The following is a 15,741-nucleotide window of genomic DNA, read 5'->3' as shown; positions in this document are numbered from 1 at the left end:
GAAAAACTTCCTAGAAAGGCCGGAACCTAGGATGAAACCTAGAGAGGAACCAGGCTATGAGGAGTGGCCAGTCCTCTTCTGGCTATGCCGGGTGCAGATTATAACAGAACATGGCCAAGATGTTCAAATGTTCATCGATGACCAGCAGGGTCTGTTGAACAGCTAATCAAATGATCCCTGGATTATTTGCATTGACCCCCCCAACACACACACACTTTTTTACACTGCTGCTACTCACTGTTTATTATCTACAGCATGCATAGTCACTTTACCCCTACCTATATGTACAGTGCCTTGCGAAAGTATTCGCCCCCCTTGAACTTTGCGACCTTTTGCCACATTTCAGGCTTCAAACATAAAGATATAAAACTGTATTTTTTTGTGAAGAATCAACAACAAGTGGGACACAATCATGAAGTGGAACGACATTTATTGGATATTTCAAACTTTTTTAACAAATCAAAAACTGAAAAACTTGGCGTGCAAAATCATTCAGCCCCTTTACTTTCAGTGCAGCAAACTCTCTCCAGAAGTTCAGTGAGGATCTCTGAATGATCCAATGTTGACCTAAATGACTAATGATGATAAATACAATCCACCTGTGTGTAATTAAGTCTCCGTATAAATGCACCTGCACTGTGATAGTCTCAGAGGTCCGTTAAAAGCGCTGAGAGCATCATGAAGAACAAGGAACACACCAGGCAGGTCCGAGATACTGTTGTGAAGAAGTTTAAAGCCGGATTTGGATACAAAAAGATTTCCCAAGCTTTAAACATCCCAAGGAGCACTGTGCAAGCGATAATATTGAAATGGAAGGAGTATCAGACCACTGCAAATCTACCAAGACCTGGCCGTCCCTCTAAACTTTCAGCTCATACAAGGAAAAGACTGATCAGAGATGCAGCCAAGAGGCCCATGATCACTCTGAATGAACTGCAGAGATCTACAGCTGAGGTGGGAGACTCTGTCCATAGGACAACAATCAGTCGTATATTGCACAAATCTGGCCTTTATGGAAGAGTGGCAAGAAGAAAGCCATTTCTTAAAGATATCCATAAAAAGTGTAGTTTAAAGTTTGCCACAAGCCACCTGGGAGACACACCAAACATGTGGAAGAAGGTGCTCTGGTCAGATGAAACCAAAATTGAACTTTTTGGCAACAATGCAAAACGTTATGTTTGGCGTAAAAGAAACACAGCTCATCACCCTGAACACACCATCCCCACTGTCAAACATGGTGGTGGCAGCATCATGGTTTGGGCCTGCTTTTCTTCAGCAGGGACAGGGAAGATGGTTAAAATTGATGGGAAGATGGATGGAGCCAAATACAGGACCATTCTGGAAGAAAACCTGATGGAGTCTGCAAAAGACCTGAGACTGGGACGAAGATTTGTCTTCCAACAAGACAATGATCCAAAACATAAAGCAAAATCTACAATGGAATGGTTCAAAAATAAACATATCCAGGTGTTAGAATGGCCAAGTCAAAGTCCAGACCTGAATCCAATCGAGAATCTGTGGAAAGAACTGAAAACTGCTGCTCACAAATGCTCTCCATCCAACCTCACTGAGCTCGAGCTGTTTTGCAAGGAGGAATGGGAAAATATGTCAGTCTCTCGATGTGCAAAACTGATAGAGACATACCCCAAGCGACTTACAGCTGTAATCACAGCAAAAGGTGGCGCTACAAAGTATTAATTTAAGGGGGCTGAATAATTTTGTTCCACTTCATGATTGTGTCCCACTTGTTGTTGATTCTTCACAAAAAAATACATTTTTACATCTTTATGTTTGAAGCCTGAAATGTGGCAAAAGGTCGCAAAGTTCAAGGGGGCCGAATACTTTCGCAAGGCACTGTCCATTACCTCAATTACCTCGACTAACCTGGAGCCCTGCACATTGACTCGGTACCGGTACCCCCTGTATATAGCCTCGTTATTGTCATTTTATTGTTGCTCTTTTTTATTTATTTAGTAAATATTTTTTTAACTCTTTTTTTCTTAAAACCGCATTGTTGGTTAACCTGTTGTATTTGGCGCATGTGATAAATAAAATGTGATTTGAAGGAGGGGGGCTAATACTGCTGGAGATTGATATAGCGACGCGTGTTTTATTAATCAATTAGTAAGGGACTGACGGGCACAATCAGGGCACAATCAGTGTCAGGTCTGTAAACCTCCCTTCATTAGTCTTTATTACCTGTTAATATTAGAGGGCTGTGGACTTACAGGAGCAGTGTCGGTGAGTCTTGAGTACTTTTCACATCTTTATCAATGTCAATATCCAACCGTTGTGGACTTCCATAGTATAGTTACCATTGCCTGTGACAGTAACCTTTAAGAACTTTGGGTTGTCGTGACCGTTGTGGAATCATGTGAAGCCTGTCTGTTGGTTCATACTAGACTGCTACAGTAAAGGCCTCTCTGAACAGTGTCACATCTCTATGCATATTAGTGTGTTTACCATCACCAAAGGGTTCCTCACCTGCGCCCTCCGCCCCTCTCCCACCTATCAACATCCTCCCCCGCCCCTCACTGCCTTCTCTATTCTCCCATTTTCGAGGATATTGTCCCTAGTCTAATTTGCCCAAGGCCTGAAAGCGAGAGAAGACTCTTCTGGATCCTCAGATCTCCCAGATGATGCCGTCGGAGGCTTTTAATCCAATCAATAGGGGTAATTATAGGCAATTACAGCAAATGGGAAAGCATTGTACCAGACTCAATGTGTTTAACAAATTCTATCAATCCTGTTATGGATGAGATGGGGAGAGACTAATTTCATATTAATGATGTCGGCTCGGTAACAAAAGCTACCTGTAAATTGAAAGTCGCCCCCAGATTCAGACCCACTGAATAAAAGGTAGAACGGGCCTTTTGTTTGTCCTTCGCCGCTTCACCCACACAAACATGCATTTAAAGGACCACCATGGCCGATTATGTTAATTTAATTTTCAGATCTCATAAAGAAAAAAATGTAAAGGCAGATCAATACCTCATTCGCATGGACTGTCCATGGACTGCAGTCTACTTCAAGGTGAATTCAGTCTACCTTTCAAAACAATGGTTCAGGAATGACTTCACTCAACCTAAGCCTTTATAGTGCTTCGATCCCTAAGCTTTTCCCTGCATATACTTAATACCTTCTCAAGGCCTAGCTACTGTTACAGCACTGTGGTCCAGGGGAAAATACATGCAAATCTTCAAACCAACTATCTACCCCTCATCTCTGTCAGAGAGTAACTCTGGCTAGACCACAATATTTACAAGTCTGACATTTTGGAGTCTTAATAACTGCCAGATTAATAATTATTGATTGGATTTATATAATACTTTTTCTCCTAGGCGTTAAAAACTCTTTAAGTAAGTAGGGAAACTCCACTCTATGGACACCAATGTATAGCACCACCTTTGTGCCAGAACACTCACCACACATCAGCTAGCATGGTGGAGAGGTGGGAGTGATATACAGTATGTCAATTTGAAATTTAAGGGGGATGATTAGGTGGAAATTATGGAAATGGGGCCTGGATGAGAATTTGTCCAGTACACCGGGGTTAACACACCTACCTAATGGATTTTATTGACCACAGAGAATCAGGAAATCTGTTTAACAATAGGAGAGCTGAGAGTTGACTCAAAACAAATGTACTTTTTTAATTTTAGAGTGTGCAAAGCTGTCAAGGCAAAGGGTGGCTATTTGAAGAATCTCCAATATAAAATATATTTTGATTTGATTTGACTACATGAGTCCATGTGTTATTTGATAGTTTTGATGTCTTCACTATTGTTCTACAATGTAGAAAACAGTCAAATAAAGAAAAACCCTTGAATGAGTAGGGGCTGTAAAACCTTTGGTAGCTGTGACTGTGTATAGCCCAGTTACATTAACTAATTAAAATGCTATTTTGTTCTTTGAAATACATTTTATTTTATATTCTAATGCTACTTAAGACCTTCATAAACACAACCAAATGATTATGTGTTGAGATAGCATATATGGGGGTGGCAGGTAGCCTAGTGGTTAGTGTTGGACCAGTAACCGAAAGTTTGCTAGATCAAACCCCTGAGCTGACAAGACACAAATCTGTCGTTCTGCCCCTGAACAAGGCAGTGAACCCACTGTTACTAGACTGTCATTGTAAATAAGAATGTGTTCTTAACTGACTTGCCTAGTTAAATAAAGGTTTAATTTAAAAAAAATATATGAAATATATTTATTAGAATGTTGATGTCCAAAATAATCGGCACTGGCTCAAAGGCGGTTCCCTCGATGCCATGTGCTTCTAGTGTTAACATCCAATCCTAAGGACGGCATCCTACATCCCTGTGGAATTGGGATCTCCTTAGACCAGAGGCAAGTGCCATCTTCTGGCCCTCCAACACCACTTCCAGCAGTATGGTCTACAATCCAGGACCGTCCCTGCTTCAGATGTAACCCAGCAGTTGGATGCATGGTGGTATGCTGCAGATAAGGTGGGACTATAAATACCCTTGTTACACTTAGTTGTGAATTTGTGAAATTCATTAATTGAATTGAGAGCTGGCAAATATGAGTAAGACATGTAGTGTGAAATATGAGTAAAAACCTGTAGTGTCGTGGGGGGTGAGGATAGAATTGTGAGCGTATTTGTGACCCGATTCAGGAAACAAGGTGTATGTCATAAGTCACGACTTCATAGGACAGTCGTTGGAACTTAATTTTTTTTTTTAATCAAAATGCGTTTTGGGGCAGAAATGCCTTCTCGAACATGTGAACTTTCATGTGCACAATACAATGTTTTATGTCTTCTGTAAATACGAATACAACTGTTAAATAACGAGCCTTGTTGGTTAAGCCACAGAAAAAGTCAGCAACCTTCCCACTATCCATGATTGGCTGAGATAATGAGTGGGTTGGACATGCCGGGAGATGAGTTCGGATTGGTCTGCCATATACAGTGGTTCCTTCTTTAAAGTTATACTGCGGCAGCAGCTTTCTGTGGCACGTCATTTAATTCTCAGCCATTTCTTCTGTTAGTGCTAGTTATTGCTAGTTTTATCACCAGGGGGCATCTTTGAGAAGCATTTGATAGTATTCCTTTTGGCATTACCAGAGAATTTGATTAAATTGTTTCCAGAAGCACATTTACAGTCACCACTCTGGTTAACACGAAAACTGCCTTACCAGCTCTGCTAGGGTTGAGTAAAATGGTAAGAGTGGTCTCATTTGTGTCTGGAAGTAGGTGTTTCTACATTCAGACCGTTTTGCTCTCGGAGGGCACACTGGACATTTGGGCCGAAGAGTAGGGTTGATTTGACTGTTCTGACCTTACAACGGCAGTCGAGCACCCAAGCTAATGTTGGCTAGCTACTTCCAGACACAAATGAGACCACTCTTACCATTTTACTCGCCCTAGCAGAGCTGGTAAGGTCGTTTTCGTGTTAACCAGAGTGGTGACTGTAAATGTGCTGCTGGAAACAATTTAATTACGTTTTTTTCCTAACATTTACTGACACCAGACATATTCAACGGGTGTTGAGTGCTCGTAAAGTAATTATTCTGCGCTCTGGTACACTCAGACGAGATCCGTGTAAATAGTAGGCTGGACACATTACATTTTTAACAATGTTCTTTTCTGATAAAAACTAGTTCATTGCATCCGCCGTGGAGCCCAGTTCCATAATATGACCATATTTCCCAGCTGTTTGCCGTTGTTTTGAAATAACCGGCCTTATTTTAGTGCATTTTTCACCCTGCCAGTTTCTATTGAGCACTCGCCTTCTGAATGTTCTATTCCCAGCTTATTGTTCTACGTCACAATGCCTACTTCGCTATTGTTGGCAATGAGATCTGCTCATGTTGTTTTATAGTTAAAACATTAACAAAAATAATATTGGAACTCTGTGGTCTTCCCATTGTTTCCTATGGGGGAAATATAGGCTGTCTATTTCGCCAAATACCTCGCAATGTGTGAAATGGCTAGCTAGTTAGCAGGGTGCCCGCTATTAGCGTTTCAATCGGTGACGTCACTCGCTCTGAGACCTTGAGCTTGTTTGTCACCGATCGCTAGGCCAGAAATAGTCAGGAGTTTTTATTTTTTCCCTACTTTTTCATTACGCAGACCTAAGCACAGTTGACACCATCGAGGTGCGGATGTTGACTTTCTACACAAGTTGTTTTCTTTCAGTTTTGTCCGATGATCAGATAAATAAAAAGGGATCCGTTTTTCATGGAGCATCAGTCCTGTCAAAACAGGCTCTGCGAACGTTCGATTCCATTCATTTTCTATGGGCTCGCACCAGTGTTCCAGTTTAGCCAACATTCTTAAGCCGTTTTTCAGCCTTGGGTGAATTTTGAGTCGTTTTATTTCCAGCCTGTAGCTAGCTAGAACAAATTTACGAGGCAGCTGAATGTCCATTGAGAAAGCACAATAACTATAACATTTAGCTAAGCTAAGAATGATGATAATAATCAAGTCATTTAACGTTGGGTAGTTAGATAGCCTATAGCCTAGTTAGAGAGCCTATAGTTAATATACTGTCAAATTTGATGTATAACTACTAACGTTAGGTAGCTAGCTAACATACCGGTACATACTTCTGTAATGATATGCTATGTGGTTCGTAAGGACAGCGTAGCTAACTAATTGTCAGCCAACATAACGTGTAAGGTAACTTATTTGAAAAGTAATTACTCCATTACATTGAGTAGCAAGCTACCCCTTGGTAATTAGGGCAAGTTTGGTCTGTGATAGGAGGGGGGTTTTCACACCTAGCTCTGCTGCTTTAGATTGAACTGTCATATCTCAGTTATTGTTTTCTAATCTATAAAAAATAAGCTGTTTTCTTCACTTTCAGAGAGCGAGCTGACCAAGGGGTCGAAAATGTCACATACAGTACCATCTATTGTTTGTCCTCATGTCTGTTTTTCAGCATAAAGTACTCTCTAGCCACTTAGTGTGGACACCAAGTAAGACCACACACACACAATAACAGTCTCTCTCCATCACGTCATCCCTCTCCCCCTTCTCCCACTTCTCCCTAAATCCTCTAGGTTATATCAGCTGTTTTGGTGAACCCCTCCCCCATCTGATCTGGCTGACACAGAGGGCACAGCATGATCAGATATGAGATGTAGTATTATTAAATATGAATTATTAGGAAGTATTATCAAAGAGATGCTTTGCATTGAAATACAAACAGAGATGTAGTAGTACCAGAGTTAATGAGCCAAGGTCAGTTTTACATTTGACCTCCTGATGATTATAATGACTGTTTTTTTTATTCGAACACAGTCAAAGGTTATTCATAATCTCTCTCTATCCATCTGTCTCTCGTCTGCAGGTATGTTTTGAAGTGAGAGAGGAAGCTAGTCCCATCATCGCCACCTCACCCGCTCTTAAGATAACCTTCAGGCCAACTGGGGGCCAAAGGCTGGTTAGGAGAAACTGCAATTGTGATGAACTGAGAGAATATTAGGGTAGCACTGTAATTCATGATTCATATGCTGTCTGCCACTGTACTCACCTCTTTCCCTTTCGGTCTTCTACACCTCTCTCCCCACCTCGTCTTTCTTCCTTGTTTCATAATGCACACCATATGTGCATTGAAGTAGAGATTGAACTTGTATTTATAATATTACAATTATCGTAATTATGATGCATTTATGCATTTATAACACCTGGATAATGAACTTACTTCAATAAAGCGTTTCACTTTCTCCACTGGTTGAAATTAAGTATCTCATTGAAATACTATCCTGTGTCCACAGATTAATGCAGATGAATGGAGTTAGATATGCATCGCTCTTTTTTCTGTATATATGAATTACAAATCAACCATGTTTCTAGTCTATTGCATAGTTATAATGTGTAATCATTGATGTCCCAGGAGCAGGAGTGGTAAACACTGTTGAAGTGTATAATTGTAATACAAACAGTTGAAGTCGTAAGTTTACATACACCTTAGCCAAATACATGTAAAGTCAGTTTTTCACAATTCCTGACATTTAATCCTAGTAAAAATTCCCTGTCTTAGGTCAGTTAGGATCACCACTTTATTTTAATAATGTAAAATGTCAGAATAATAGTAGAGAGAATTATTTATTTAAGCTTTTATTTCTTTCATCATATTCCTAGTGGGTCAGAGGTTTACATACACTCAATTAGTATTTGGTAGCATTGCCTTTAAATTATTTAACTTGGGTCAAACGTTTTGGGCCTTCCACAAGCTTCCCACAATAAGTTTTGGCCAATTCCGCCTGACAGAGCTGATGTAACTGAGTCAGGTTTGTAGGCCTCCTTGCTCGCACATGCTTTTTCAGTTCCGCCCACACATTTTCTATAGGACTGAGGTCAGGGATTTGTGATGGCCACACCAATACCTTGACTTTGTTGTCCTTAAGCCATTTTGCCACAACTTTGGAAGTATGCTTGGGGTCATTGTCCATTTGGAAGACCCATTTGCTACTGAGCTATTACTTCCCTGACTGATGTCTTGAGATGTTGCTTCAATATATCCACATAATTGTCCTGCCTCATGATGCCATCTATATTGTGAAGTGCACCAGTACCACCTGCAGAAAAGCACCCCCACAACATGCTGCCACCCCCGTGATTCACTGTTGGGATGGTGTTCTTTGGCTTGAAAGCCTCCCCCTTTTTCCTTCAAACACAACAATGGTCATTATGGCCAAACAGTTCTATTTTTGTTTCATCAGACGAGAGGACATTTCTCCAAAAAGTACAATCTTTGTCCACGTGTGCAGTTGCAAACCGTATTCTGTCTTTTTTAATGGCAGTTTTGGAGCAGTGGCTTCTTCCTTGCTGAACGGCCTTTCAGGTTATGCCAATACAGGACTCGTTTTACTGTGGATATAGAAACTTTTGCACGTGTTTCCTCCAGCATCTTCACAAGGTCCTTTGCTGTTGTACTGGGATTGATTTACACGTTTCACACCAGAAATAAATGAATAAAAAATGTATCATTTTAGTGAATGATATCATAAATAGGACTGGTGGAGTTGTCACACATGCAGCTAACACAGACATGTGGAAATGTCTGCTCTACCCAAATTTACAACCATTTAATTGCAGCATTATCATATAAATGGAAGAGGCAAGTAGAAGGGGAAAAAAGTAAGGAACTTGTATGTCGGCCCTGTATTAAAGAACATACATGGTTAAAGAAAAGTTAAAGACAAGTGTGATAAATAAAAACACATATACCAATTTCATTTAAGGACCAACAAACTGACAGCTGTGCCATATAAATTGCAAAATAGTTGTTTAGAGATTTTTGATGTACCCATTCCATGGCACATGGTTTATGAATTGATATGCAAAACAACACCGTATTCAAAACTTCAAATTTGTTCAGTTTAAATTACTATACAAAATTATTGCAACTAATAGAATAACAAGATAAAACATATGGGATCTGTAAAATGTTTAATAGGACTTGCATCCTTGGCACAATTAAGTTATTATATTCTACTCAATTCATAGGCTTCATTAATGCCATTCAGACTTGAAGTTGATACAACAACTGTAACATCTTACATCTGTTTCCACCGTAATGTTTTGTCAGCCATCTTTGTTGAAGAACGCCACAAGGCAAGTGTGGCTTGTGTCAAAATTCATCATTGGAACCACTCGATATGATTGGTCATATAAAAACCTTGGGACCCAAATGCATAATGAGTGCTCTAAGTCCCCCTTGTGGTGGTCTGGAGCAATGAAGCCGTGACGCTGGGTACCTTTAAGTCCCACGGTGCAACTTTTAAAGGAGGAACAATTGTCGAAGGATTCTGTCTATTTCAGCTCGTCAGTCTGTTGGTAATCCTGTTGAACGTGGCTTTTTTTATGTATTGTGTAGTGGAGCTCCAAAAGTGTTGCTGTCCACTTTCTGAAGGATCAAGTTTTGAAATCAGTGTAGTTAGAGTATGATAGCTAAAGAGATGGAGCAACCGTGGCATGGCATTCCTGACAGGGACATGCGTCCATCATACATGATAATCTATACAGGTAAGATAGCTAGTTACATTTTCAGATATTACACATTTCTATTTTGACAGAAAGGCGTTTCATTTCAAGCTAAAGTGTACTGTTAGCTAGCTAGCTAATGTTAGACGTTATTATTCGTATTCCAGGACCCAGAACAGAGTTTGCTATTCTAATTAGAGCCTCATGTTAGCTAGCTGACATTGAATCTGGTTGGTTAGCTCCCAGCACTGTGGCATCATTGGCAGTTTGTTCATTGTTGTTTAACTAGCTAACATTAGCTGGCTGGCTAGTTAGCTACATGACGTGTGTACAACACCCATTGAATATGGCCAGTATCAGTAAACGTCTACAAAAAAGAATACTGAAATTGTTGCCAACAGAGCTGGTTAGGCTGTTTTCATGTTATCCAGAGGTAAACAAATCATCGGCTAGAGCGTCAGGTGTGCGCCCCGAGAGCGGGGCTAAAGCTTAAGAGGGTGTGAACGATGCTGAATGGGTGTAGACAAAGAAGAGCTCTTCACTAGATACCAAAACATTCAAAGACCATTTTCTCAAAAGTGAGTTTACAAGTTGATCACATTTCAAAGCAGAATAACTTCCCATTGTTCCTCAAATGCAGTGTCTGATGTACCATTTTGTAGCTCTGAGTCACTCATTTTATCCTATGTAAAAAAACACCTTTTCAAATGTTGTTACATAAGACCGAATCCAGGTGTTGAGTCACAATGTTTGTGTGCTGAGGAAGTGAGAAAATAACTCTGTTAGCAGCTGCCATGATAACACGGGTGACTGTGTTGATGTCACTCACCTCGTATAGCGTGATGACACCATTGGTCTCGTTAGGTGCCTTCCACTGCATGAAGATCTTCTCCTCGTATGGTCCGGTCTGGGTGGACTCCATTGGAACAGAGCCGGGAACTGGAGAAATGTAAAGACACAAAGGAGTGACGGCATGTTCAAGCAAAGCAGGCAAGCAGGTTTGAGCACTAAAGAACACACACACACATTGATTAGGCAGTACAGTTTCACAACACCACGGTCTGATTGAGAACAATTTAACCATTCAACAACGTTGTATCTCAGACATTACAGCACACAACGGCACACTCAAAATCATCAAAATCAAATATCAACACTTTGTTCCTTCTCAATCACACTTATGAAAACTGTACATATTATAAATATATCGACACATATACCGATACAGTGAATGAGTTTATCAGGAAGTGCACAGGAGATGTTGTACCCACATTGACTATTAAAACCTACCCCAACCAGAAACCGTGGATAGATGGGAGCATTCGTGCCATATTGAAAGCGCGAACCACCGCATTTAACCAGGACAAGAAGAGTGGGAATATGGAAGAATACTAACAGTGTAGTTATTCCCTCTGCAAAGCAATCAAGCAGGCTAAACGTCAGTATAGGGACAAAGTTGAGTCCCAGTTCAACGACTCAGACACGAGACGTATGTGGCAGGGTCTACAGACAATCACTGAATATAAAAGGAAAAGCAGACACCGACGTCTTGCTTCCAGACAGACTGAACACCTTCTTCGCTCGATTTGAAGATAATACAGTGCCACCAACGCAGCCCGATATCAAGGACTGTGGGCTCTCCTTCTCCGTGGCCGACATGATTAAGACATTATAGCGTGTTAACCCTCAAAAGGCTGCCGGCCCAGATGGTATTCCTAGCCGCATTCTCAGAGCATGCACAGACCAGCTGGCTGGTGTGTTCACAGATATATTAAATCTCTCCCTATCCCAGTCTGTTGTCCCCACATGCTTCAAGATGGCCACCACTGTCCCTGTACCTGTTCGTAAGCATTTCACTGTAAGGTCTACACCTGTTGTATTCAGCGCACGTGACAAATAAACTTTGATTTGATCTAGGAAAGCAAAGGTAACTGAACTAAATGACTATCGCCACATAGCACTCACCTCGTTCATCATGAAGTGTTTTGAGAGACTAGTCAAGGATCACATCACCTCCACCTTACCTGCCACCCTAGACCCACTTCAATTTGCTTAACGCTCCAATAGATCGACAGATTATGCAATCGCCATCACAATGCATACTGCGCTGTCCCATCTGGACAAGAGGCATACCTATGTAAGAATGCTGTTCAATGCCTATAGCTCAGCATTCAACACCATAGTATCCACCAAGCTCATCATTAAGCTCGAGGCCCTGGGTCTGAACCCCGCCCTGTGCAATTGGTCCCTGGACTTCCTGACGGGTCGCACCCAGGTGGTGAAGGTAGGAAACACAATTGAGAGCATCCTGTCAAGCTGTATCACCGCCTGGTACGGCAACTGCACCGCTGCCCACAACCGCAAAGCTATCCAGAGGGTGGTGCGGTCTGCCCAACGCAATACTTGGGGCAAACTTCCCTACAGCACCGATTCCATAGGAAGGCCAAAAAGATCATCAAGGACATCAACCATCCAAGCTACTGCCTGTTCACCCCACTATCATCCAAAAGGCGAGGTCAGTACATGTCCATCAAAGCTGGGACCGAGAGACTGAAAAACAGCTAATAGCTCAAGGCCATCAAGCTGCTAAACAGCCATCATTAGCAAATCAGAGGCGGCTGCTTACAGACATAGATTAGGAGTCACTGGCCACTTTTAGAAATGGATCACTAGCCACTTTAATAATGTTCCAAATATAGCATTACTTATCTCATACTGTATGTATGAACTGCACTCCACACTATTCTACGGTATCTTGGTCAAATTTAAATTGTGCTTACATATAGGCATCACCTATTTCATATGTACGTACATACTGTATTATCTTCAATACTACACCACTGACTGTTAAACAGCCATCTCCAGGACATCAGAGGCTGCTGCCTATAGACATCGATTAGGAATCACTGGCCACTTTAAGGAAATGAAACACCAGCCACTGTATCCGTATCTTGCATTAATCATCTTATATGTGTAAACTGTACTCTATACCATGCCACTATCTTAGTTCAATGCCGCTCTGCAATACACAACCGTTCAAAAGTTTGGGGTCACTTGTTTTTGAAAGAAAAGCAATTTTTTTTGTCCATTAAAATTACATCAAATTGATCAGAAATGCAGTGTAGACATTGTTAATGTTGTAAATTACTATTGTAGCTGGAAATGGCAGGCTCCAAATGGCCAGAAACAAATAACTTTCTTCTGAAACACGTCAGTCTATTCTTGTTTTGAGAAATGAAGGCTATTCCATGCGAGAAACTGCCAAGAAACTGAAGATCTCATACAATGCTGTGTACTACTCCCTTCACAGAACAGAGCAAACAGGCTCTAACCAGAATAGAAAGAGGAGTGGGAGGCCCCGGTGCACAACTGAGCAAGAGGACAAGTACATTAGAGTGTCTAGTTTGAGAAACAGACGCCTCACAAGTCCTCAACTGGTAGCTTCATTAAATAGTACCCGCAAAACCAGTCTCAATGTCAACAGTGAAGAGGCGACTCCGGGATGCTGGCCTTCTAGGCAGAGTTGCAAAGAAAAAGCCATATCTCAGACTGGCCAATAACAATAAAATATTATATGGGCAAAAGAACACAGACACTGGACAGAGGAAGATTGGAAAAAAGTGTTATGGACAGACAAATCTAATTTTCAGGTGTTCAGATCACAAGAAGAACATTTGTGAGACGCAGAAAAATTTTTAAAGATGCTGGAGGAGTGCTTGACGCCATCTGTCAAATTTGTTGGAGGCAATATGATGGTCTGGGAGTGCTTTGGTGGTGGTAAAGTGGGAGATTTGTACAGGGTAAAGGGGATCTTGAAGAAGGAAGGCTATCACTCCATTTTGCCATGCCATGCCATACTCTGTGGACAGCGCTTAATTGGAGACAATTTCCTCCTTCAACAGGACAATGACCAAAAGCACAGCTCCAAACTATGCAATAACTATTTAGGGAAGAAGCAGTCAGCTGGTATTCTGTCTATAATTGGTTGGCCAGCACAGTCATCTCAACCCTATTGAGCTGTTGTGGGAGCAGCTTGACCGTATGGTACGTAAGAAGTGCCCATCAAGCCAATACAACTTGTGGGAGGTGTTTCAGCAAACATGGGATGAAATCTTTGATTACCTAAACAAAATGACAACTAGAATAACAAAGGTGGACAAGGCTGTAATTGCTGCAAACTGAGGATTATTTGACTAAAGCAAGGTTTGAAGTATACAATTATTATTTAAATTAAATATCATTATTCCTAACCTTGTCAATGTCTTGACTATATTTCCTATTCATTTTGCAAATCATTTCATGTATGTTTTCATGGAAAACAAGGACATTTCTAAGTGACCCCAAATTTTTGAACGGTACGAAATACAGTGCCTTGCGAAAGTATTCGGCCCATTGAACTTTGCGACCTTTTGCCACATTTCAGGCTTCAAACATGAAGATATAAAACTGTATTTTTTTGTGAAGAATCAACAACATGTGGGACACAATCATGAAGTGGAACGACATTTATTGGATATTTCAAACTTTTTTAACAAATCAAAAACTGAAAAATTGGGCGTGCAAAATTATTCAGCCCCTTTACTTTCAGTGCAGCAAACTCTCTCCAGAAGTTCAGTGAGGATCTCTGAATGATCCAATGTTGACCTAAATGACGAATGATGATAAATACAATCCACCTGTGTGTAATCAAGTCTCCGTATAAATGCACCTGCACTGTGGTAGTCTCAGAGGTCCGTTAAAAGCGCAGAGAGCATCATGAAGAACAAGGAACACACCAGGCAGGTCCGAGATACTGTTGTGAAGAAGTTTAAAGCCGGATTTGGACAAAAAGATTTCCCAAGCTTTAAACATCCCAAGGAGCACTGTGCAAGCGATAATATTGAAATGGAAGGAGTATCAGACCACTGCAAACCTACCAAGACCTGGCCGTCCCTCTAAACTTTCAGCTCATACAAGGAGAAGACTGATCAGAGATGCAGCCAAGAGGCCCATGATCACTCTGGATGAACTGCAGAGATCTACAGCTGAGGTGGGAGACTCTGTCCATAGGACAACAATCAGTCGTGTATTGCACAAATCTGGCCTTTATGGAAGAGTGGCAAGAAGAAAGCCATTTCTTAAAGATATCCATAAAAAGTGTTGTTTAAAGTTTGCCACAAGCCACCTGGGAGACACACCAAACATGTGGAAGAAGGTGCTCTGGTCAGATGAAACCAAAATTGAACATTTTGGCAACAATGCAAAACGTTATGTTTGGCGTAAAAGCAACACAGCTCATCACCCTGAACACACCATCCCCACTGTCAAACATGGTGGTGGCAGCATCATGGTTTGGGCCTGCTTTTCTTCAGCAGGGACAGGGAAGATGGTTAAAATTGATGGGAAGATGGATGGAGCCAAATACAGGACCATTCTGGAAGAAACCCTGATGGAGTCTGCAAAAGACCTGAGACTGGGACGGAGATTTGTCTTCCAACAAGACAATGACCCAAAACATGGTTCAAAAATAAACATATCCAGGTGTTAGAATGGCCAAGTCAAAGTCCAGACCTGAATCCAATCGAGAATCTGTGGAAAGAACTGAAAACTGCTGTTCACAAATGCTCTCCATCCAACCTCACTGAGCTCGAGCTGTTTTGCAAGGAGGAATGGGAAAACATTTCAGTCTCTCGATGTGCAAAACTGATAGAGACATACCCCAAGCGACTTACAGCTGTAATCGCAGCAAAAGGTGGCGCTACAAAGTATTAACTTAAGGGGGCTGAATAATTTTGCACGCC

The 15,741-nt window shown here is 41.2% G+C and overlaps 1 protein-coding gene across 5 annotated transcripts in view; it reads right to left on the bottom strand.

Annotated features, from left to right (window-relative positions):
• LOC110527653 (receptor-type tyrosine-protein phosphatase T) overlaps positions 1-15,741 on the bottom strand; it is a 511,724-nt gene that overhangs the window by 216,848 nt on the left and 279,135 nt on the right. For all 5 annotated transcript variants that reach the window (XM_021609068.2, XM_036983141.1, XM_036983142.1 and 2 more), the window contains one exon: positions 10,791-10,900. In XM_021609068.2, the coding sequence (XP_021464743.2) occupies positions 10,791-10,900 (110 nt within the window). The remainder of the gene's footprint in view (positions 1-10,790; positions 10,901-15,741) is intronic.

Source organism: Oncorhynchus mykiss, chromosome 7 (assembly GCF_013265735.2).
Source record: "Oncorhynchus mykiss isolate Arlee chromosome 7, USDA_OmykA_1.1, whole genome shotgun sequence".
Lineage (NCBI taxonomy): Eukaryota > Metazoa > Chordata > Actinopteri > Salmoniformes > Salmonidae > Oncorhynchus > Oncorhynchus mykiss.
This window is presented reverse-complemented; position numbering and strand designations above follow the sequence as displayed.